Source organism: Pangasianodon hypophthalmus, chromosome 8, assembly GCF_027358585.1.
Source record: "Pangasianodon hypophthalmus isolate fPanHyp1 chromosome 8, fPanHyp1.pri, whole genome shotgun sequence".
NCBI classification, from domain to species: domain Eukaryota; kingdom Metazoa; phylum Chordata; class Actinopteri; order Siluriformes; family Pangasiidae; genus Pangasianodon; species Pangasianodon hypophthalmus.
The window spans coordinates 5,383,444-5,409,040 of NC_069717.1; the positions used below are offsets into that span (position 1 = coordinate 5,383,444).

A 25,597-nucleotide genomic window follows, 5' to 3' on the forward strand; every position below is an offset into this window, starting at 1 on the left:
TAGGAGGACAGGGAATTATTATAGCAAGAACACAGCTGCGGTGTGTGTGTGTGTGTGTGTGTGTGTGTGTGTGTGTGTGAGACTCTGACTGTACACACCTGTGTACACCTTGAGCATGTTAGGATATGTGTGTGTGTGTGCGTGTGTGTGTGTGTGAATAGTTGACAGCATGGGTGTGTTTCCTGTCTGTGGCTACAGGCCCTGCTATTAAAAAGGAATCTCTCTGCTAAATGAGTTGTGCTAAATGAGCGGGTGATTAGAGATGAGCTTTGGATCCCTGAGGATGGAAGAACCAATATGCATTTTCCCAAAGAAATTCATCCAATTAGTATAAAAGCTTCAGCAAAGTAGACTTTTTGAATCATTTATGGAAAGAAAATCAGTAAAATCCTGGGACCTTGTCCACACACACGATGAATCTCATACACGCTCACCGTCCTACATAATGAATTACCACAAACACAGTTCAGGTCATAGCATTAAAAAAGTGAGAATTACTTCCACCTCAGTCATGTTTTAGGTCCATTCTGAAATGAGTATGCCTCTTCCCTAAACTCAGAAGGTTCACTTTCTCTGTAGGAGTAAAACAAAGATTAACAGCATTAGCAATCCAGGTTTTTTTTTCTGAGTAAATATTAGCCAAGTAAATATTAGTAAATGTTAGCTAAATGTTAACTAAGTAAATGTTAGTAAATGTCAGCTAAATGTTAATTAAGTAAATGTTTGGTAAGTAAATGTTAGGTAAGCAAATGTTAGTAAATATTAGTCAAGTAAATGTCAATAATTAAGAGCTAAGTTTTAGTAAATATTAACTAACTAAATGTTAACTAAGGAAATGTTAGCATAGTTAAAATTAGTTAATAATTGTTACCTAAGTAATGCTAATGTTGGCTTAACATGAAAAAAAAAAATCTCACAATCTCAGACACGTATGCGAATAAGAAGTGTAAATTCATTGATAATTTATGCAACTGTTACCAAATAATTTGCTCCTAGCTAGCATTATGTCTGCTAAGTAAATGTTAGCAAACATTAGCCAAATAAAGCTTAGTAGATCTTAGTCAAGTAAATGTAAGTAAATATTAGCTAAGTAAAATATTGGTTAAACATGAAAAACTCTCACAATCTCAGACGATTAGGTGAACAAGACCAAATATCTCAAATAAATGAATCCATTCAGTAATTAATTGCTGTGACTGTTACCAAATAATTAGAATTTCCTAGCTAGGAATATGTGAGTAAATGTTAGTCACAATAGCAAAAACTCATTTTGAAGTGATGGACAGGTACTCATAGCTGCACGGACCGAAATGTAATTATGTCACAATTTACTATTAATAAATGTATCATTAGTATGATTCATACTTAATGTACTATATTAACATAATGTACATTCGCTGGCAGTATAGAAATCTGATGACTGGCAGTAAAACATCCACAATATAGTGTACATATGAAATGACATAACAATATTAATCCAAAGGGGATAGATAGGGGGATTCCAGTTTTACAAGAGTGAAGATGAATTATAATTTATTTATTTTTCACAACTGGGAGAATGAGATTCTCATGTATAGCCCTTCATATTCAGCCCAGTTTATAGCAGAATATATATTTACTGGTTGCTATTTTTCCGTTATGTCTTCCAGAGTAAGATCTACACCAAGAATCTCAGGGACAAAGTGTTCATTAGTGTCCTTTATAATAACTGTTTAGAAGGGCATTGGAAAGTCACTGTTTTTCAGCACTTCAGTTATAAATGACTGCACAAACTAGCTGCTTAAAGAGTTCTCCCTTCAAAGTCCCCTGTGCAGGCTTCAGTTATTTCATCCTGGTTTATATTGTATGAAATGTTGTACGTTGCATTATCTCATTATACGCAAAACTATTATCCTGACCTCTTGTGTCTAAGTATATGTGTGCTGGGTGTTGCAGATATGGAGACATGGTTCCTAACACCATCGCCGGCAAAATCTTCGGCTCCATCTGCTCTCTGAGTGGCGTCCTGGTGATCGCACTTCCTGTTCCTGTCATAGTGTCCAACTTCAGTCGCATCTACCACCAGAACCAGAGAGCTGACAAGATGCGTGCCCAGCAGGTACGGAGAGAGTTTGTGCAAACAACAAAAGCTTTTTTTTTTTTTTTTTCCAGTGTTACTGATTTTATATAATTGGCCTGAGTAGTAGCAGTAACAAGTGAACAATAGACACATTAGTCTTTTTAATAGGTGGAACTTAAGCCCTACAGTTTCAGGTGAATTTCTATGTAGTGCCTTTCTTTTAATGCTGAAGTCAATCTCAGAATCAGAGAAATGTTATGTGACATTGAGAATTACAATTGCAAAGCAGAAACCCAAACCATTAAAGATAACAATAATAAATAAGTATTATGTATAAATTAATTCATTAACAAATAACTAAACCAACAAACAAGTAAATAAAACATTTATAAATAAATTAGATTATTATTATTATTATTATTTAAAACATGAAGTGAAATCAATAGAATAAATGTCAAGAAGATTGAGGGTGAGTGTTACAGGATACAAATGAGCAATCATAAAACATCATAAAAATCTAATAAAAAACAGTTGTAAAGGCAAAAGGTTATTTTTTTCACTATTTTTATTTTAACATACACTATATGATTTTTTAAACTAAATTTTTTTCACTTAATGAAATCTGTGAATCCTCACACTTAGTGTTTTTGATATAAGTTAAAAGTCTTTGTCTTCTTTATGTTATTCTAATGGTCTTTTGAAGGTTGTTGAGTTTTGAATTCTATCATATCATATCATACTTTTTATGATTACTGTGTTATCTAAACACAACAGCAGATGCTTTCCGAAGTAGATGGAGTTCAGAGTTTCCACAAGCAGGGCTTTATACAGTATTTTTTGCACCAGCAGTCCACTTGACCACTTTGGGATAAGTGCTGATGCAGCCGTTTGAAACGAGGTTTCCTCTGTTTTACAGAAAGTGCGTCTGGCCAGGATTCGCTTGGCTAAGAAAGGAACCACTAATGCATTCCTGCAGTACAAAGATGAAGGCGGACTACAGGTGAGTAACTGTGTGCCAGTATGCAGTCTGAAGGAATGGGATCTCTCTGTGGGTTTTGAGCAACAAACAAACACTGAGACACTGTTCACTTACACTCACACGTCATGTTGTGTGTTAATGGGATTGTCTTGTCACAGTAGTTAGGAGACCTGCAGTAATGGAGGGTGCGCCAGTGCTGTTTTCATCTGACATCATTGAGATAAAGACTAATATTGTTTTAATTTGAACCATCTGTAGACCCTCTCTTTAGTGAAATTATTGTACATGGCTCTTTTTCCCTCACACACACACACACACAAAGTATACAGCAATGCCACTATCTGTATCTGTACCTGGATTCGGATTTAAATCAGAAAATTTTTATTATTATTATTATTATTATTATTATTATTATTATGCGAACCCCACCACTATTCCCCTGGAAACACTCACAATTCACAAAATATAACAATAAATAGCTGGAGAACATAATTTTATTCAAGTCCTAAAGTTAATTATCTTTCAATACAACACCTTTCCCAAATTAGGGAATGCTTCTTTATAGTTATAGCTATCTAATAATATTTTATCATAATTGCTTTCATTTTGGGGTTTGTTACATTCCAAAAAGACCAGAAAAGTTTGTAAGATTTTCATTTAATAATTCATTTCACTTTGTCAAGAATGACAAAGCATAGCATGCGGTCTGTGTGGGGTAAATGGAGCGGTAGCTCTGTATCTGTTTTTATATCTGTTTAGAATACGTAATAATGTATTCATATTCAGTTGCATACCTAAGACATCTAATACACACACACACACACACACACACACACTGTTAGCTCTCAGCTGATGCTCAGTTCTTTGCTGTAAAATGCTGAATGTTAGAACAACACATTGAATAAGAAGACCTTCTTGCTAAAGTTACATAAGCATCATAAACTCAGCTGCCTTCAAGAAAAATTTAAGACACTCTCTAACAGAATGATGGAGCTTTATTTCTCTTCATGTTGTTAACTTTATGGACACAAGATCTCATTTGTTATAAAGCTGAAGGGCTTGGAGGAATAAGACTCCTTCACATTTATTGCTCTAAATGCAAGAACCGGAAACTAGTAACCTGAAGAAATGAGTTGAAATAAACCTGAATGGCTTTGTTTACATTCCCTTTGGTTGTAAAGTCTTTCCAAATTTTCTTGAGGGTGCAGCCTTCAAAAAAAAACTTGAGTATATGGTAAAGTTTTTTTTTAAACTGGTCTTAACTTAAACTTCCTGGATGCACAATTTGGGAATTGTACTCGCTCATGGTAGAACATTTCATAATCAGGATTGCTGCAAGTTGAGAGACTTGCGTAGTGCTTAGTGAAGGCTGTGTCACAAATCTAAATAGCAATAACACGGATGATATACTGATAAACTATTTAGTATGGCAGTTTTGATTTTCAGAATATAATTACAATGCTTCCATAAGTATTCACCCTCCTTGAACTTGTTCACTTTTTGTACTGTTACAACCTGGAACTGAAATGGACTTAATTGGATTATATGTCATGGATTTACACAAAATAGCCCATAATATAAATATGAAGTGTAACAATTGAGTCACAATTGTATGATAATTCAATTGTATGATATTCATTCCATTTTTTTCTTAATAATGTATTTAATGGTGCTCCACAGGATGTTCAAAGTTTTGGATATTTTTTAAAAAATCAAACCCTGTTTGAAATTTTTCCAGAAATTTAAACTTATCCATGAAGACCTGTAGCTGTAATTGCTGTTAAATGGGGCTTCTACAAAGTACTGAATAAAGGGTCTGAATACTTTTGTGAATAAGAGATTTCAGTTTTTGATTTTTAATTAATTTTTGAAAATCTCGACACTTTTTACATTATGGGCGATTATGTGTAGATTGATGGGTAAACCTGGCAATTATATCCATTCAAAATCAAATCCACAACACAGTAAAGTATGCAACAAGTAAAGAAGTCTGAATACTTTCTGAATTCACTGTAAATAAGACGTTTGAAGTGGTTATTGCTTGTTTTGTAGAAAACGGGAGTCGCTGAACTAAAGTCAGTTTTTTTATACGTTCATATCCGTTTTTATACGTTGGCTCTACTACAGTATTTTTTAAAGGCATTTGGTATTTTACTGTATTTTAAGGTATTTACTTTGAGGTATCTGCATCTGGACCATGGTCCACCAGTTTACGACCCCTGCTGTATGATGTCCTATATAAAAACAACCTGTTTCTGTTACCTGACAGGTCTGACTGTCAATTACTATTACAGACTTGCCAAAAACTGACGTCCACTCAGACAGCTCAGAAACTCCATGTTTTAGAGTATATTTTACTCCCCTAACTCAGTGTCTTATACACTGCAGCTTTAAATTCAACAAGTCAGGAAAGGGAATTCAGAGTTTGATGCATTTAGTAGTATGATTTTTTTTTCCTATAATATGAGACAATTCTAGACAGCAATATGAGCCTGATGGAGATCTGACATTTGAAAGCTTTTTTGTATTTCAGGCTAATGAGTGGAAATGTTAGCATGAAGCCCCAGGGGGTCTGAAAATTACATTTTCATGTATTCAGCGTTTTATGTGAAGGAAACAAAGCCTGCAGTGTATTATCATTTTGAAGGGATTCATGAATGCAGCTTTGATGAAACACCGTCATTATGTGAGCTCGCAACCTTATCTCATACATGTGCAATAATAGCTGCAGCTACAGCACCTTATAAACGAATAAATGCCTGTGCCCTGAAGCTCTGCATTTCCAATTAACCACAAACGTTTACTGCGTGTTTCCCTATATTGTCACTATTCTTATTCAGTTTAATGCCAGCACATCATTTCCGTGGAAGTGTTTGCCTGATCAACAGAATTTTAACAAATCGAAGTACTTCAGTGATGCCCGAGGTGGTTGGAGATAACTTCAGAGCCGTTTGATTTAGACCTTTTCAAATATTGTAAAAAAAAAAAAAAAAAGGTTCAATCTAGCACCATAAATAAAGAGTTTGGGTAGTTCCTCTTGTTTGGCTGATGAGTGATAATGGAAGATGAATGAATGAATGAATAAATGAATGAATGAATGAATGAATTAATGAATAATATAAATTTCTGGAAATATAGATAAGCTAAATTAAACCTAGGTTAAACTGATGATTTGGAGGCAGTAGAACCAAAACAAAACATTTTTTTTCAAAGGTTATTTGTTTAAAGTGCTTTTTGTGACTGTGAAACCCTCAGTTGGAAGGTTCCCCCAAAGGAACATATCAAAGAACGTTCAGGGTTATGGAATTAACCTCTTTTCTAATAGTTCACACAGGACTAACAAGTTTTGTGTTAACTTTGATTTTTCTCTGTAACCATGAATAAATATTGTTCTGTAAATAAATCAGGTGTAGTCTGATTAAAAAGCCTCTTGCATTTTAGCTAACTGTGTTAGCACAGTCTGCTGCCACCGTCAGGTGAGCGGAAAAATTGCAACAGCAGGCCGCATATCATACATTGTAAGAGAGATGCCGCAGGCTAGTTAACGTCTGTCCATGGGTCGCATTTGGCCCTGGGGCCAGACTTTGGAAATCCCTGTTTACTACTGTAAGTAGATCCTTACAACAGAGTTTTCCATACACAAAAGATTCCATGTAGAACCACACTGGGCAGAGATTGTAATCGCACAGTGAAAGGGCTTGTCTCAGAATAAATCAAACTGGGACTGTGGTTATCCATCTGGTGGGGTGACTAACACTCAGGCCTGGCTCTTTAGCCTTGTCCCCAGCTGTGTGTCCAGGCACCGAGTGGGTGTAATTAGCAGAGCTGATTAGCAGGTCCTGTAGAAAGTGTGTGGGGTGAGGATGAGAGAACAGCAGGATGAGAGGTGGGCTAGAGATCCATTGATAATTATAAAGACAGAGTTAATAATGTCAGATATGGAGGACTGAGCCAGAGATCCAGGGACATGGAGAAACTGCAAAGCTGCGCCGATCTATTTCAGCTGCTGGATGAAGTATCTTACTGTAATCTAAAAAAAAAAAGGATGCTGTCCAATATGGCTGTGTTGTGGTTCTGGATGTACTGGACAAATGAAATGAAATACCAAACTGGTCTTTTCAAAGCCAAGTAATGTCAAGGTTCTTCAAGGTCCTTCATGTCTAAAAACCTGTAATAATATAGATGTGGAATATAAATAAACCACAGAATCTGGTTTGGCTAGTAATGTATTTTAAGGGTTTGGATCAATGAAATGAGAAACAGGTTACTGATGTTTTCAAAGCAAAGATGTATTATTATGGCTTGAGGTTCCTCGGAATGCATTGCAGCATACACTATCCAGCCGTTTTAATAGGAACACCAGGCCACCGATCATTTGGCAGCAGTGCAAGATAGAGATAGAGATCAAGTGCTTCAGTTAATGTTCTCATCAAACATCAGAATGGGGGAAAAAATGTGATCTCAGAGTCTTTGACAGTGGCGTTGCATTGTTGAAAGCATTGTTGGTGATAAACTGGTTTGATTATTTTAGAAATCTCCTGGGATCTTCATGCCCAACAATTTCTAGAGTTTACATGGATAGATGTAATGTATAGTCCACTTATGTCCAATGTCCAATATTCAAGTACTGTATGTCCGCTGTTTTTTATAAGCACTGTAGGTAACACTGTAACCCGGCAACAAATTCTTTGGATGTACATGGTCAATAAAATTGATTCTGATTGTGTGAAAACAAAAAAACGTCCAGTCAGTGGTAATTCCGCGGGCTTGAATGCTTTATTAATGAGAGAGGTGAATGGCCTGATTCCAGCTGACAGGAAGCTACAGTAACTCAGATAATCACTCTTTACAGCTGTGGTGAGCAGAATAGCATCTCAGAATGCACAACATGTTAAACCTTGAGGCAGATGGGCTACAACAGCAGAAGGCCACATCAGGTTCCACGCCTGTCAGCCAAGAACAGGACAGAAACTGGAGAGTTGAAGACTGAAAAAAGACCAGATGTTTTTCCAATCTTCAACTGTCCAGTTTGGGTGAGTCAGTGCCCAGTGTAGCCTCAGATTCTTGTTCTCGGCTGACAGAAGTGGAACCAGATGTGGTCTTCTGCTGTTTTAGCCCATCCGCCTCAAGGTGTGACGTGTCGTGCATTCTGAGATGCTTTCAGTACAATGCATAAAATCATGTGTGCTCCAAAACAACTGGAGTTCAATATTAATAGTGTGTATTTTCCTCTGCTTTAGAAACTAAAGGTTTATGGTTTTCCACTAAAGCATGCCCCTCTATTTCCTTTCTCTGTTATGCCCCAAAGCACCTTTAAGATAACATTTATTCTACCTTAATTAGCATTACAGGAGCAAACACCTACTCCAGGGTCACCATTTTCCCCATTTCCTCTATTCCTTGTGATAGTTACAGTAGTGCTGCAATTCCTTTTTCTCTGGGCCTGTGTACTTGTGTAGTTGTGTAGTCGATGCACAATCAGTGGCCTTGGCCTAACAACACATTCCTGAATAAACCATCTACCCCATGGGTATGTCTCAAAATGAAGACATATAGGTGGAATAACACTAGCTTAATGGAAAATTCACCACTGTTTATATGCTGATACATGTGAACTCCAAGGAATAGTGAAAGAAAGAAAGAAAGAAAGAAAGAACAACAGAAAGACAGAAAAACACAATAGATGGAATGAAGAAACAAACAAAGAAACAAAGATGGAATAGAAAATAGACAGAATAGTGAAAGAGAAAGAAAGAAAGAAAGAAAGAAAGATGGACAAATGTAGAATGGCAGAAAAACACAATAGAGAAGGAAAGAAAATAACAAACACACAAACACACACACAAACAAAGATAGAATAGAATAGACAGAATAGTGAAAGAAAGAAAGAAAGAAAGAATAGTGAAGCGTAGAAAGAAAAAAGAGTAAGATCTAGAAAATATTGTGTAAACAAACAAACAAAATAAAAAAAAATAATAGATGGTTAGAGAAAGACATTCTGAATTCTTATTGTGATTAATGCAACCGGTGGAATTATTATTATTATTATTTTTTTTTGTGAAAGCCGTGATGATTTAATATTTACAGTGCCAGAGTGGAGGTGTATGTGAGTGTATGCATGTGTGTTTATTTTACAGCTTGGGTCTATAAACCTATTACAAACACTGCCGTGCTATTTATAAACCTGGCCAAGCTTTTTTTTTTTTTCACGCCTGTCTTGGCCTTATATTTTTCCAAGCTCTTGTTTATGTACACGTTTTTGGAGATTCTCATGACCTGAGATAGGAGATTGCCAAGATTTCTGCAGGAAGCTGTGCTTTTAAACATGTACAGCTATTTATGAGGACAATTTATCACCAGACATTGCAGCTGTTTAGGAGATATATGCTTTAGCGATTTATGCTTTGTGGGTAGAAATCTCCTTATGAGTACATTAGGTCATTAGATTTGAATTTTAAATGCAGAGGTTTTGCAACAACAGCAGCTCGCCCGCTCAGCTGCTGTAATGTTATGCACATTTGCATCTACAGACTTTGAAAAGCTAAAGTGATTAAACTTCCATGAACTTTGCTGATTTTTAATGTTTTAATCAAATGGATAAGGTCTGAAATGGGATCATCAATCGTTGAAATTCTCAACCTCCAGCTGGAACTTACATTTTTTTTAATATACCACAGTGGTATTGAATTCTCTGTTCTGATTGGTCAGAAGAAATTGATTAATTAAAGTATGATGAGTTGCTCTTCAATAAATAAAAAACTGTAATCATTGGCAAATTGCCATAAAATACTTTGTGGTGAGGTGTTATTGGAAAATAATAAACTTTAGGGTGGTAACAGTAACTCCGCTTCATGTTGGGCCGCATCGCAACACCAATCCTTGGATTATTTTCCTGTAACAGCACACCACAAGTGTTTTATTCTTTTCTTAAGATAAAGTCTAGCCATTTAACACATACATACACTTTCACTGTCAGTCCAACCTGCATAGATTTTAATCACTACTGGATTAGTGCTCCAAACCTCTTGTATCTGTGGAGAATGTGATTTATGTCATTTATGTGATATTACCATCAGCAGTTCTTCAATGCAGAAAGGCAGCTGAAGGGTTAATACTCAGTGGAGATCCACTGCAGGGGAGATGATTCGCTCCTCCTTACCGAGAGATGCAGAGACATTTAAGGCTTCAGACATGCAATTTGTAGTAAATCACACTGAAATTGGACTTATTTCCAAAGTAATTACAATCATGAGGTGGCACAGTCGGCTACAGGTCCTCCAATTAGGCCCTAAAAAAGGATGCTGATGATGTTTAGAAATAACTTTAATTTTCATTTTCAATCTTTTTTTTTGCTTGCAATAACAATTTTAATCACGTTAAACAGTACATGTCATAACTGCATTTCTAATTTGCACGCAGGGTGTTTTCTTACTAGTTCACATAGTTGAAGATTGTTCAGATTTTTTTACAGGCTGCTGGTCTGTGATACTTCATATTCTACTAGTGCTCGTCTGAATCGCTGTCCATCACAGAAACATCCCTCTGTGTTTGCCTGGACTTTGCAGAGGATCAGTGTGACTCTTTTTCTCATTTGGGAAGTGAAATTGCTCGTTGTTTCCGTTCATCTTACATCCTACGTGATCAAACTCGTTCAAACACGTCTCTCGTGACCGCCCTGCAGTTCTGAAACACATCAGTAGTACTCCATCGCTGTACTTTCAAACTAGCAAAAACAAACTAAGTGTTTTGAGGTCTGTTTATTGATGATCTTGTTGGGCAAAAATTCAAAGCCTCTAGTGGTTACTGGTGCTTTTCCGCTGACGAAGCACTTCCTGTGAGTTTCTGATGCCCTGTTTTCTTTTATCTAATGTGCCCTCTTCCACTTATCCTGGCCGTTTCCACTTTAGTGGAATCACTGTTCACATATTAAGGACTGTTCCAATACTTTATCAGCTTGAAAAGAGTACATTAGATGACCCCTTTCAGGCCCAGGGGATTGAGTCAGCATAATTGCAAACGTCAGGAGCAGAAGGTCTAGTGATCTGAGGCTATTTGCGTTTTAAGCAGCAAGAAATTCCAAATAAATTAAAAAATAAAATAAAAAACAAATATTTTTTTAAATAAGCATTGTGTTATGTAAGAAAAAACATTTAAATATCAAAATATAATCCATGACGGTGTGGTGTGATGCAGTCTGACACGAAGCAGAATTAGTGTTACTACCCTGAAGTTGATTATTTTCCTAAAACATCACATCCCAAAATGTTTAATTATGACACCACGGCATTTAGCCACTGCTGACAATTATTTATTAATTAATTGAACAACACATTATAGTTTTTATCTGTTTATACTCATGTTTAATAAAACAAATTACTTTCTCTTATCACTTATGTTATGTTTCTAACACAACTCGGCTCTTGCCTCACAAGACTCTTTGTTTTTCTCGTTTGTAAAATCAATGTCATGTTACCATGAAACTGGAAGGTCCTCTGTCCTGCAGCCTGACCTCTGATTGTTACAAAGTGCTGACACTGAAGATTCCTTCCATTAATGAATTAGAAATTGTAATCATTGTAAATTGCTGTGGGCTGCATTACACCACCCTGTTGTTGATGACTGTCCAATAACAACACGCCCACTAGTGTTTTATTCCTTACTTAACAACTGGTCATTTTGATGCCATTTTTACTACAAGTTATTTAAGGTTATTTTTGACTTAATATCAATAAAGATATGAGATATGTTCACATGACCAGTTACTAATTGTTATTTGAAATAACAGCAGAGTGCCTAATGGCACCAAAAAGCAAGTTTACCAACAGCGTGTGGCAATGAATATATTTTTAAATGTGTGCATTGTGGCGTTCATACAGAAAAGGTCCTCTGGAGCCTAGAAATAGATGGAGTCATCTTTAAATAGCTCAGAGCTGGTTGACCTAGAGCACCTTTGTTCTTCTGATCTAGGATCAGGTTTATTTGTCTTTGAATACACCATGAGCAGAAATTGATCTTTCCTCTCTTCCTTTGTGATGATCTCCCTGTGTTTGTAGTGATATTGACTTCTTCACCCACGTGAGTTTAATTCTCAAACGTTTCTTTCTCCTGTGCTGCCGTTTTCAGGATCATGATGGTGACAGTGGCGCTCTGTGTCTGAAGAACAGGTCGTCCTTTGAGCACCAGCACCACCATCTGTTACACTGCCTGGAGAAGACTACGGTGAGAGCTCTCCTCAGGTTCAGAAGGCCACGAAATAGCCTTGGGCACTGACTGTCACATTTATAATGGCAAGGAAAATGCAGACCTGGCAACCCCGAAGAAGAATAATGCATAGACCTAATCTATGAAAAATATCTACCTCAATTATACAGCAATTAATAAGAAAGTGTGCATTGTCAACTTTTCTAGTGTCTACATTTTAACTAAAAGAGATGAGCAGAACCTTTTTTTTTAATTAACCATAAGCACCCGGTGGTTATCACAAAACCATATATATACACACACTTCAGTTTCTACTACCATGGAGTTGATCATGTTTATCACTTTTTAATTGTTAGTACCAGTAATATGATTATCAATTACATTGATAGCCTATTTATTTTTTTCAGGTAAATTTGTGGTCTTTTTTTTCACTTTCAGCCAAATATTTTCAATGGCATTCCTAATAGATAAAAATAACTATATATTTGTTGAACTATATATTTGTATATTTTATGAAGATTTCAGAATACCTATGGGTCTGTCAATCATTCTAGTTTTACAGGCTGATTTGCTCATCTGTCATTTCCATTGGGGGGAAAAAATAAGCTCCTTTGGCATATTTGTGAGTGATAACTTGTAGCAGCATACTTTAATGTTAAAATGTAGAGCTACATGAAATGCATAATGCTTGGCAGATCTGATGGTAAAATTTATCCAATATAGGATATATGTAGATAAGACGTAGGATTTTAAACATGGACATGATCAGCATAGCGTTTCCTTGGCATTAATACAAGTGTATAACCCCTAACCTAGTATATCCTTACATACATCCACAGAACCATGAGTTTACCGATGAGCTGACCTACAGTGAGATGTGTATGACGGAGTCGGTCGGCTTCCGCACCAGCCGCAGCACATCGATCTCCAGCCAACAGGGCGTCTCAACCTCTTGCTGTCCTCGCCGGGCAAAGAGGAGAGCCATCCGCCTGGCCAACTCCACCGTATCAGTGAGCCGTGGCAGCATCCAGGAACTCGATACACTGCATGTGCACAAAAGCCCGTCTGGTCCTCAGAGGTACTCACATTATCGTATCATAACACTCATTACAGATTACACCTTGATCCGATCAGACTTGTAGTGGTTATGTCACTGCCACCTGGTGTAAACTGATGATGACATCATATGTACACCATGATGATGGTATTACTCATTCAGATATTAAAGGATTGAAATCCAGCCTGAAACACGCTGAAATATTTGTGATGTTTTTAGTGATTCTGTTTCGAATTTGTTGATTGGTGCTGTATTTTCGCTATTCTTGTGAAGAGTTAGCGGTTGTGTGCCACACTGATGGCATAGGTGGATATTTCTAGCTCAAATAGGAGGAAAAATTTCAACAATCTCAAACATAAATATCCAATATATAGGACTGTAAATAATAACAGTCACTGTTAGCTCCTAAAAACAGAAGAGCTTCTTTTCTCACTTATAATTTTCCAGCATCATATTAATGAGGAATCTAATGTAGAAGTAGTGGGGGCACTGATGCAAACACTGGGCTCAAAGTTCCAGAATGCAATGCAGCTGTATGATGCAGTTACGATAGAGACTCGGCCTGGCTATTTAGTGATCATCGACACAACGACCACAAAAGTTGAAAATTGAAGCTTTAGAAGCTGATCTGTTTGAGCAGAGTGTACAGCTGAACAGACTAAATACTAAAGCGCTGCTGCATCACTGCCTTTAGGTAGACATGAAGCGAGGACTAAATCCCACTGGTGGCACTATCAGCATTGTGGGTGATGTAGGTAACTGTTAACCAATTAGTTGTTGGAATTTAGTAGATATTCTACAGACCACAAACTTTTCTCTTTTGCTTTCACTTTATTTAGATTGTCCAGTATCTGGCTCCTGGAGTCTAGAAGATCATCTATAGATTATCAACTTGTTTCTCATCCTGTCCATGTGGAATCTATTGGTACATTTAATAGCATGCTGTTGAAAGAAAACATTTGAGAATCAGTTAATAGGCTGCTTCATGACAGTTTATAGAGGGAGTGTCTACATTAGACAATCTGAAATTCTTCTTATTATGATTGACAACCTCATGTACAGCATGGTTTTTGTGCCATGTATTATATAATCTATGGGTATATTTTCAGTTTTCCTATTCAAAAAACATGGATTTGTATATCAGTGCTTTGTTCTTTTATTTTCTCGGCCCATAAGTAGTTGAGGTTCTATATGATCTACTAATATACTCTTGTATAGCTGCTACATCTAAAAAGAAGGTTTACGATCTCTGAAATATCCCCCACATGAAACTAACAATGAAAGGTGTTTACAGTCTTCACAGAATGAATACACAATATCACAACACAATCTAATGTCTCCCCCTAATGGTAGTAGTGGAATTATCAGTTTGCTAATGTGTGCTTTTGCACACAGTAAGTAAAAATATGCCCATGTTGTCATTCTAATGATAGATTTAAATAAAATTGAGACATCACTGCTAAGTTATTCAAGTTAGCAGGATTAAAATAAGCAGTCAGTTGTGCCAGTCAAACTCATAGCCTAGTTTGAACTTAAATTACCCCTATGTTCAAGTTTACAAATGAAAAAAATAAATTAAGGGTCGCACCAAATAACGTAGTTTCATGAACATGTCGAATTGTTTTATGAACAATGTCTGAGTTTCATGAACTAGTTAATACCAAATTTAAGGCTATACAACATACATTAAAAGAGAGTCCAAATTTGTCAAAAAAAAAAAAAAAAAAAATCATATAACGGTACTTTCCAGCTTTTGACATAAAAACAAAAACTACATTTTAAGAAACTATGAAAAACTACTTCAATAATAAACTGAGTATAGTATAGTTGTTGATGTGGAAAAGTTTTCTGTATGGTTTATTTAACATTCACAGAAGGAGTCTCCAGTGTCAGCTCTTTGTGACATTCAGTTTTCAGTCACTGGAAAGTCTTTAGGACTGAGAACTTTGCACTTTCTGGTTTCTCAGTAACTTGTTTATTTATTTATTTATTTATTTTTGGCTTATTAACTTCAAGAAAGTAAAACAAGAGCACGGAACTTACATGTCATACGTACAAGTCATATAAAAGTCATTCTTTAAGTAATAAAAAATTGTTAACATTGACAAATTACTGTGGTATAAGTGACATAAAACACTGCAGGATGTGCTGTTAGAGGAAAATGATCAAATTTGGATATCAGCTCTACACAAGTCCAAATAGCTATCAAACTTTGTAGTGTCTTCAAAAAATGAAGATACAAAAACACTAAACAATTTTACTCCTTTTCTAACTGAAAATGAGTAATGAAAAATAATGCAAGCTGCTAAGATTCTGAAGAAGAATGTTTTCTATGTTTTCTTTCTCAAATAGTCGCTCGAGTCTCAATGCCAGGACAGAAGACCTGAAGTTAAACTGTGAGCAGCGAGACTTCACGGCAGCCATCATTAGCATCCCCACTCCTCCAGCCAATACACCTGATGAAAGCCTGCCATCGTCGCCTGCCATCCCAGGCATTCTGCGCAACTCCCGCTGCTCCTACAGTCAGGAGGCCGTCAAGATCTCGTCCTTATAACAAAACCGCCTCCAAGCACAAAGCTTTCCTCCAATGCACAAACGGGAAGGAGGAAGCTTTTCCTGTCAGACTTACCACCAAAATATCATCCCAAGATACAATGCATTTGACAAAGGCACCCAGCTATGGCTTCATCCCACACTGAAAGCTCCCTTGAGGTTCTGTGAGAATAAATCAGCAGGAACTGAGACGTGAACCGAAGCAGGTTTAATTACAGCCTTTTTTTGGAGGACTGTTGTGATTCTTTCACAGATCTGCATTGGCCATTCTGCCTTTCTTGGGAAAAAAAAGACAAGGAAAATGAGAAAAACTGTTCCACAGATTATTATTATTATTATTTTCTTTTTGATGAAAACAATACTGGATATCAGGATGGATGGATGATTTAGTGTGTGCAATCACAGGGCCAGTATTAAGAGTATGAACACAGAACTATATTCCTATATAGATATATCTTTAGAGAGAAAGACATACAAATACTGTATCCTGCAATAGATGCTTTCACAAAAAAAAAAAAAAACAACCTATGGATATTATGGCTGAGACTTAGCGGGTCAGTATACGTATATGTATCATAATTTGTATCATACTTCACATGCATCTTCCAACCTTACCAAAAAAAGGGTCATCAGTGCCACCCTACTCAGACATGCATGTTATTGTACAGTAGATTGCAGAGAATGGAGCAGCTAAAATGCTCTTCCCACCTATTTTTTGCATGATAATTCCCCCACCTCTGTTTTGTTTTGTCCTATTTTATTACCTGATGTCATTTAAAAAACATTTATAGAATATTACAGATCCAAAAGTGCACAGTAACTTTAAAAAAAAGATTAAGAAAATTTGAAAAAAAAAAAAAAAACATTCAGGCATGACTCTTTGCAAAAATCTCTGTCTGGACGTACATGGGTGTATGCGGGGGTGATGGGAGTGATGATGGTAGAAAGGATTTGTGTACATTAATCACAAATATGCATGGATACCGTTATAGGTATGATTTTCCTTTTCCTTTATTTTTTACATTCATTGCTCCTTTGGTAAGTTGATGGCATTTTACTGTATATCATTAAGAATGTAGGTGGATGAAGGGATTATCTACTGTCATTTGCTTTAACTGAATCCATAATGTAATACATTTATGGGATTAATTTACATCCATCTCAGTTGGCCTTGTGATTATGTGCATTATTGTTTTTACTACTGTGATGGATCAGTGCTGCCAGTCTTTAATATGTGCACTTTAATATGTTCTCATTTAACTTCTTATATTATGATTTTCTGATGATTCACATGCAGCAATGAAACTGGCAATAAAAATGTAATTATTTTAGTAAAAAGTGTTTAATATTCCATAAAACTACTTGCACTTGACTGTGATGACAAATGTACTCTGCGACTCTGTTTACAGGTATTGTTCCAGAATTATTTTTTACTTTTGTTTGTTTGATTGATTGTTTGCCGCCGGTTGTATTTGGAGCCATAAGGTATTGAGCTTGGACATGCTGGGACAGTTGCCTCCACATCAGCATACACGGAATGTATGGACATGATTGCAGTAGGAGGACGAAGGAGAGTGTTAGATTTGAAAAGCACAGAGGTGTACAGTCTATTCCACCAATAAAGTGAACAGAACTCAGCAAACTCAGTCTGTGGATTCATTCGCAGCTTTGAACATATGTGTGTTAAGGGAAGGATTGTGTGATGGTGTGCACAGCAGAGGTGTGCATCAGGACTGGGATCCCACAGGATTCAACATAAAAGTCGAAAGTGTGGGTTGATTTTACTCTCATGCAGGCGGGAGTGGACAGTCAGATAGGGTCAAAGAAAAAAATCGGTGTTAGCATTTCTGTGGTTTCATTTAGTAATTTGTTTATATATTGTTAAACAGAATCAACTTAGGTCATTAGATAATATCGCAGGTGCGTAGAAACAAAAATAATAATGTGGGAGTGAAAGGGATTAGTCAAACTTTTTGTGGGAATGGACAAGGTTAATCAAACTTTCTGTGGGAAGGACTGGTCAAATTTTTTGTGGGCATGGGCAAGATTGGTAAAACTTTCTTCAAGATTGAGCAGGATTGGTCAAACATGGGAGTAGGCAGGATTGGTCAAACTTTCTTCAAGATTGGGCAGGATTGGTCAAACATGGGAGCAGGCACGATTGGTCAAATTTTCTTCAGGATTGGGGAGGATTAGTCAAACATGGGAGTAGGCAGGATTGGTCAAACTTATCAGTGGAGTGGGCAGGATTGTTCAAACCTTCTGTAGCCAGGATTGGTCAAACATTCTGTGGGACTAGGTGAAATTGGTCAAACTTTCTGTGCGAGTAAGCAAAATCGGTCAGATTTCTGTGGGAGCAGGTGGAATTGGTCAGATATTTTGTTGGAGAAGGTGGGATTGGTCAAACTTTTTGTGGGAGAGGAAGGGATTGGTCAAAATTCTGTAGGAGAGAGTGGGAGAGGATGGGGTTAGTCAAACTTTCTGTGGGAGAAGGTGGGCTTGGTCAAACTTTTTGTGGCAGAGGATGCGATTGGTGAAACTCTTTGTGGGAATGGGCAGGAGTAGGTCCAACATTGTGTGGGATATTCTGCAGTATCAAGCAGGATTGGTCAAACTTTCTGGATGAGTGGGCAGGATTGGTCAAGTGTTCTGCAGGAGCCAGAAGGATCAGTCAAACTTTCTGTGGGAGCGGGAGCAATGGTCAAGCTTTCTGTGGGAGTGGACAGGATAGGTCCAACATTGTGTGGGAGTGGGTGGGACTGGTCAAACCTTTTGCAGTAACAGCGCATTTGCCTCTTTTGCTTTGAACACTTTGATAATGTCCCTCAGATGAATTCTAAAATGTGTCCAAGATTATAGCTCAAGTCCTGTCACCAAGAATTACTACTGCTGGCTGATCTAGTAGCAATATGTTCTTGTTGAAATTGCAACCTAAAATATTACAAACACAAGTCTACATTTGAGTCATTGTCATAGATATGATTTCCTAAAAGATTTCAATGCAGCTGTAACCTTTCTTTCCAGTTTCCAGGTTTTTCTGGGGTCAGCTGCCAGCAGTTATATCAGGGAGGCATCTGCAGGCATCTCAGGGAGGCAAATGCAGAGCATTTTTTTGGTTTATAAGCAATGGGCAACAATTATAGCCTAATTTAGCTACCTGGGTTGTACCTAACATATCTTAGAGGAAGCATGCATATGACATCCTGTTTTTCTCTGTTTGTTTCAAAGGCACATACTGTACCTACCACTGGTTTGCTTTTCCTGCTAAATATAGAAGGTTGTTTACCAGAGTACTCTGATGATGCCATGGTGACGCTTATGTAGTCTGCAGTTAGCAAACCTCAATCTGTTAACCTCAAGATGTTCTAAACATGCAGTGCATGTGCCAGATTACTGAAGACCTTAAGGACATGACAGGTTCCCAGACCTTATGCAGCAATGTGGCTCTGCAGATCCATGGCATAACCAGAGAGGTGGTGATGAGACTCACAATAAACCCACAGAGCAAATAAGCAAAGAAACATCAGTATGCACTGATGCCTAGTGTTGTGGAAGCAATCAGGAGTGAGAAAATAATTCCACAAACCCAGGTGAATGAGTAATCAAAAGTAGAGAGAAAAAGAAAGTAGAGAGAATACAAATAGAAAAGCAATCCAGAAAAGACGAAACATTTTTCAATATGTCCAGTACCAGCAGGCAGTGAATCCCAGGTGAGTAAAGTAATTTAACCTGAGAAGGAAAAGGGACAAAAGAAGAAGAAGAAAAATACAAAAAAAAAAAAAAAAAAAAAAAAAAAAAGGAAACAACAAATTGAAAGTAGAAATAGTGTAAAAGAAACAAACACACAATATATCACGAAAAGCCAAAATTATACTTAGTATTAGGTTACAAACAGTGTCTTGATTAGTAAACTGTGAAAAAGTTAATGATGGCAAACAAAATTAGAGGGTTTAAGAGAGAATCCTTTAAGAATAAGTTCCAGGTAGAACCACTTAAGAAAGCATCACAATTTTACTGTTGCAATAAATGGTCTAAAAAGAACCCTAGTCAAGAGCTACTGGACAATGATATAAACAGCGGGGCTATTAAAAAGGTACTCAACAAGTGAATTCAAGGTGTGAAACCTAGTACAGGGCTGTATGGTGTATCCATGCAGCAGGTAACCTTGCTGCCTCAGAGCTCCAGGGTCCCTGGTAAGATCTTGAGCTTGTATTACTGTCTGTGCAGAGTTTCTGTTCATGGTCTCCCCATGTCTGTGTGGGTTTCCTCAAGGTTCTCCCACCTCGCAAAAACATGCCATTTGGAGGATTGGCTATGTTAAAGTGTGAGAGTGTGTGAATGTGTGTTTGCATGGTGCCTAGTGATGGACTGGCGTCCCATCCAGTGTGTATTCCCGCCTTACAAGCAGTGTTCCTGGGACAGGCTCCGGATCTACCATGACCCTGACCAGGATAACAAGGTTAATGGAAGTGGGTGAGATAAACTAGTGCTATTATAGATAGTCAAACACTATCTTGTAGGATTTTTTTTTTTAAATGAGCTGATAAGAACCCTATGGATAGCAATCAACCCTTCCATCATTCACTCTTTTACAAGGTTCTTTAAGTAGAAACAGTTCTACCTAGAACCTTTAATCACAGAGTGATATTACTTTCCAACTTACTTTTTTGCTTACTTTTTTGCTTATTACATTTAGAGAGCACCACATCTCTCTCTCTCTCTCACTCACACACACACACACACACACACACTTCCCCTCCTGTATCATCTCTCAGCAGGCTGCATAACCACAAAGCCACAGCACACTCCTAACATGTTTCCTCTGAACTGGCACTGCTCATCACACACAGCCTGTGATGTGATCTTCAAACCACACAGTGGTAACTCCACTGCTTGATTTTCTATAAAACAGAAGGAATTCTTTCATATAAAACTAAAGAACATTAAAAAGGTTCTGGTTCCTTTAAAAAAATTAAACCTGTTCATATATATTCTTCATGATGGAGAAGCTGTTTAAGCATTCATGCTCTTGAAGCACCTTACAAAATAGCTTTATAAAGCATTTTTTTTCCATTCCCAGTCATGCAGTTCTGCCACTTTAGTTTTATCCTGGAAGTTAAATTTTTATCAAGCCATGTGTGAGTTGTATTATGGCAGGAAAATGGTGCAGTGTAAGGCAACTCTAGAGCACAACTAGTTCTAAGTAACATTTTAACTTTAATAAGAGTGATATTTGTTGCTTCATTTCCTGATTTGGCTTCTTTATGTTGATAACTTAGGCTTTGATACTGATTGCATTTTTATGGAACTGTCAGTAAATTGCTAACAATATTTCAAAAATTACAATAATCAAAATTTCATTTGGTTTATTTTGTTTTCTTTACAAACTCTTGCTTTGTGTAAATTTTATTCATGTGAACTTATTGTTCATGACGTTCTTCCAATATTTCTAAGAAATTTGAAAATAGGTCTTGAAATTGAAAATTCTCAATTCTGATTGGTCAGAAGGTGTTGAATAATTTTATATAACAGCAGCTCTGACAGCAAGGCAATTCACAGGTGCATATTAACATACCTTTTCTAATATGTTATCGTTTCTATATATAGCAGATGCTCTACATAAACAGAATAAAAACATGAGTAATTGTTGACATGGTGAAGTTTTCTTTGAGGAGATGCTTATTTAGCATTTTTGGAAGGAGTCTCCTGTACCAGTGCTTTGTAACACTCAGCGGTTAAGCAGTAACTTTTTAAACCAAGTTTTCAGACACAGAAAAGACTTCAAGATAGAGGACTTTGTGCTTTTCGGTATCAAGGTAACATGACGAGCAGTGTGTTTTTTGCATTATTAACTTCAAGTGAGAGAAAAAAAAGAGAGGCTGGTGAAGGAATGACTGTTTAAAGCTGCTATAGTGTCATAATAGGTTATAAAAGGAACTCGTTTCATGGACATTACACAACATAAAAACATAAAAAGTATGTCATTCTTTAATAAAAGGAAATTGCTAGTGGTGGCAAATTGCTGTGGAATAAGAAGAATAAAACACTAGCAGTCATATTGTTATAGGGAAAAAATCAACATCGGTCTGCATCACATGCATTTTATTTCTTACTTACACATAGTAATAATTACTACTGCTTATTAGTGATATATTTGGATTAGAACACTAAATCTGAAAAAAAAAAAAAATCTACCAGAAATAAAAGACAATAATACTCTCTTAAATAAAAGGACCTGTTTTTAGTTGTAATTTGGGAATTTAAAGGTTCCTAGTTTCCAAAAATGGTTTTACTTGGAACCCTTTCTAATGGTGTAATAATCTAATATAGGGTTCTAAATAGAACTTCCAAGCTTTTTCTCCAGGGTTTCTATTTAACCTTTTTATTCAAGGATTATTAATATCAATCCACATGGTTTAACTAAATAGCATTAATGACATAGGAACAAATCTGAACAATTCAACAATTCAAGCAATTCTCATCAACAAAATGCCCATTTTGAAGGATTTTTCCAAAAAAGCTGGAAGTGTTGAGAGGTTGTTGACAAATTTATTTAATAAACAAATAATCACTTATTACTTACATACGTTCAGCTTATAGTGAATATCTGTATTTCGTAACCGGAATCTGACATTTAACCAAAGTTCTATAATCAGCAGATTTTAATGCCCGTATGACATCACACAGAGTTTAAAAGCAGGAGAATTCTCCCTCTGTCCCTCTTTCTCTCTCACTCTCTCCTGCTCTTTCTCTCTCTCACTTCTCAACAGTGACCATGTGGTTCCTGCTAATATACATCCAACTTACAGCAATACAAGGCAAGTAAACCTTTCTGCTTTTATACGATGAAATTTTTTTTACGATTTTTGTCCAAATATTCTGAAGTATCTTTTTTTATAATAATTTCAACAGTTTGACTTCTAAAGTATCTTTTTTCCTTTATTCTGTGTCACTCAGTAATAATCAATATTGATGAATAACGATTCATGAAATATTCATGTTAATGAAATAAATAAATATGGTAAGACAGTGGGGAGAAACAGTGTGTTGATGACATGCTGTGATTGTCTGAAGGCTGGATTTATGACGTATTTTATTTGTTAGTTGCTAAATTGCAAATTTTCTCTAAAATGCGAAGACCGATAGCTTTGCGATTTGAAAGCAAATCCAATGAAATGGCCTTTTTTAAATTACTTATAAAATTGTCAAAGAAAAACAAACAATTCCCATAAATATTCTAACTTCTACAATGATATATTTTCTAATAAAAAATTTTAAAATAAGCACAAAATAAAAAAATATAATGCAGTGAACCCCAAAACGCCTTCCACAATGTAATTAGTTACGCACATTAGTTACACAACTTTGGTATTGCTCTGCACAGTAGTATATTTGATTTGTTATTACACATGCATGTGATTACAGTTATTCTCTAACACATGGCTCAGTAAGTATGGGATCTGAAAATTTTAAACCATGAATAAAAAAAAATCAAGATGCACTTATAATTGATTGCAATATACAATATGAATTATGCATACAAATAGGTAAGGTAACAGTCACAATATATAGAAGTATCACATCGTATTTTTAACAGCAAGCTCCATTCCTTGTGAATACTAAACATATTTTGTCTGCATTATTTTGTTTTCATATCACAGTTAGTTCTGGTCCACTAATTTGATTGGACAAGCATCATTACGAGAGTGCTGATGTTTAGTGTAACAGCACTGGGATGTTTGCATCACTCCTCTTATCTGTTTTCACTACATAAAATTCCAGTTGTAGCAATAGTGTGTTACATTGAAACTATTACTACGCTTATTATGGGGTGTCAGTCAGTCTGTATGTTGGCATGGTAACACATAACACAGACGCATAACATTTGGCTATATTGTGTCTGAAATGTCAGTGACTTGATCGCAATCGCAATCATGCTGTTGCATATCAGCACTGATATTCAGTACAGCTGCACTCTAGTTCATGTGATTTTGCTTAAATCTATTAGGATTTTTTTTATTGTGCAACAACACATAAATTCAACAAAACAAGTTAGAAGAATGCATTTCATTTCTACGATCTAAGAGGCAAATCCTTTACTAAGTTATCTTTTAGAAAAGCGCATAAAACAAACAAACCCGTAGCTTTTCTAGTAATAATGAATGACCTTCACTATTTTGTCACATCATCCACAATTAAGGAGGCTTTTGGCTGTGTGCAGCAACAAACATTAGATTAAACATTTAAAAAATTAATTTAGATTTAGATTAACTGGATTATAAGTTTGGATATATATAACCAAAGCTTTGTTAATTGAAATTCTATTTCAGTTTTGTTGCATTATAAAACTGTGGAAACACTTTACAATAACAGTACATGAATAATCATGCACTATTACCTATTATCTATTTACATTTAAGTGTTCTATAAGATGAATTGCTGGTGTTTTAGTCCATTGTTTAAATGTTAATAGATAATAGTGTTTGATAATGAATAAATATTACTGTATTATTTCATCCTTGTGGGCATTGGAGCAGTGCCCCAGGCCCTAGCTACCCAGAGCACATAATAGTGCTACAAAGAGATTTGAAGAGAAATGGACTCATCATTAATTCATAATTAAGTAAATATTAATTCAGATATCAGTGCATGATTATTGATGAACAGTTATTGTTAAGTGTTACCAAACATTTTAATCACGGCATAGAAATATTGAGATAAATAAAAGTGACAGTGATTAGTTTGCCAGTCAAAATAAGAAAACAGCATCAATGTTGCTCTTGAAATTAATCATTATCATTTTTTACCGTAAAGATTAAACCAGAATTAAATGATGCCTAAATGCAATTCTATTGCAGTTCAACTTGACAAAATTTTATGATGTTAAAACATATGTAATTTCTGGCAAGAAATTTGGATAGCTCAGGGGTGGAAGTACTATTTGTAAGCTTTTTACTTTCCCAAGCATTATTGAATTTAAATACTTATTCAAGTAAATTTCCAAGAGAGAGAGAAAAAAAACAGACTTCTAACTCCTTACATATTCATTTGATCTCATTACAAGTTTTCAAACTTCTTTTTTTTCTATTTTTTCCCTTTTTTGTCTGCTTTTGCTAATGGTGTCTTTTGCTGGAGTTTTTGGAGGTGTCCCATTTGTATAAAAATGAAATTTTGGTCTTTTAAATTTGTTATCAAAGCTAAAGAAGTATGTTGAATTAACATTAAGTTTGGTAAATTAGCTAATTATGTTTTGTAATTTAGCTGTTTAAATTCGGTAGCTATTTAATTTTTATATATTAATTTGTAGAATTAGCTAGTTAAGTTTTTTTAGCTTAACTTTTTCAACTAGCTACCTAGTTAGGTTTTGATTTTTATTGCTAATCTGCACTGCCATTCATTCCAAAACTGTTATTAAACATTAGCAAACCAGCAAACCAAAATCTAGCTTTGTCTGAGTTAGTAGAACATTTTCTTCAGGACTACGCTGCTTAGTGAACTAGCTAGTCATGCAGGATTGGGCATAATGAATTTCTGGTCTGCTTTTTAAACATATTTACTTTTTACTCTTGAATACTTGAAGTATGAAGTAACTTCAAGCTATTAAATATGCAATTCATTAAATTCATTTATAAACAGTGCTTTGTGTTGCCTATTAAAGACACCTGATTTCTACTTGATATTTTCCTCAGAATCATTAAACATAGGTTGAAGAATTGTTAAAAATCCCACTTTGAATATTTGTAATAAA

General features: G+C 35.9%; 1 protein-coding gene across 1 annotated transcript in view; it reads left to right on the forward strand.

Annotated features, from left to right (window-relative positions):
• kcnd1 (potassium voltage-gated channel, Shal-related subfamily, member 1) overlaps positions 1-17,481 on the forward strand; it is a 65,617-nt gene extending 48,136 nt beyond the window's left edge. Inside the window, exons 3-7 of the mRNA XM_026928607.3 lie at positions 1,936-2,098; positions 2,976-3,059; positions 12,162-12,257; positions 13,079-13,317; positions 15,649-17,481. Coding sequence (XP_026784408.1) covers positions 1,936-2,098; positions 2,976-3,059; positions 12,162-12,257; positions 13,079-13,317; positions 15,649-15,850 — 784 coding nt within the window. The 3' untranslated portion in view covers positions 15,851-17,481. The remainder of the gene's footprint in view (positions 1-1,935; positions 2,099-2,975; positions 3,060-12,161; positions 12,258-13,078; positions 13,318-15,648) is intronic.
• Positions 17,482-25,597: the final 8,116 nt, after the last annotated feature.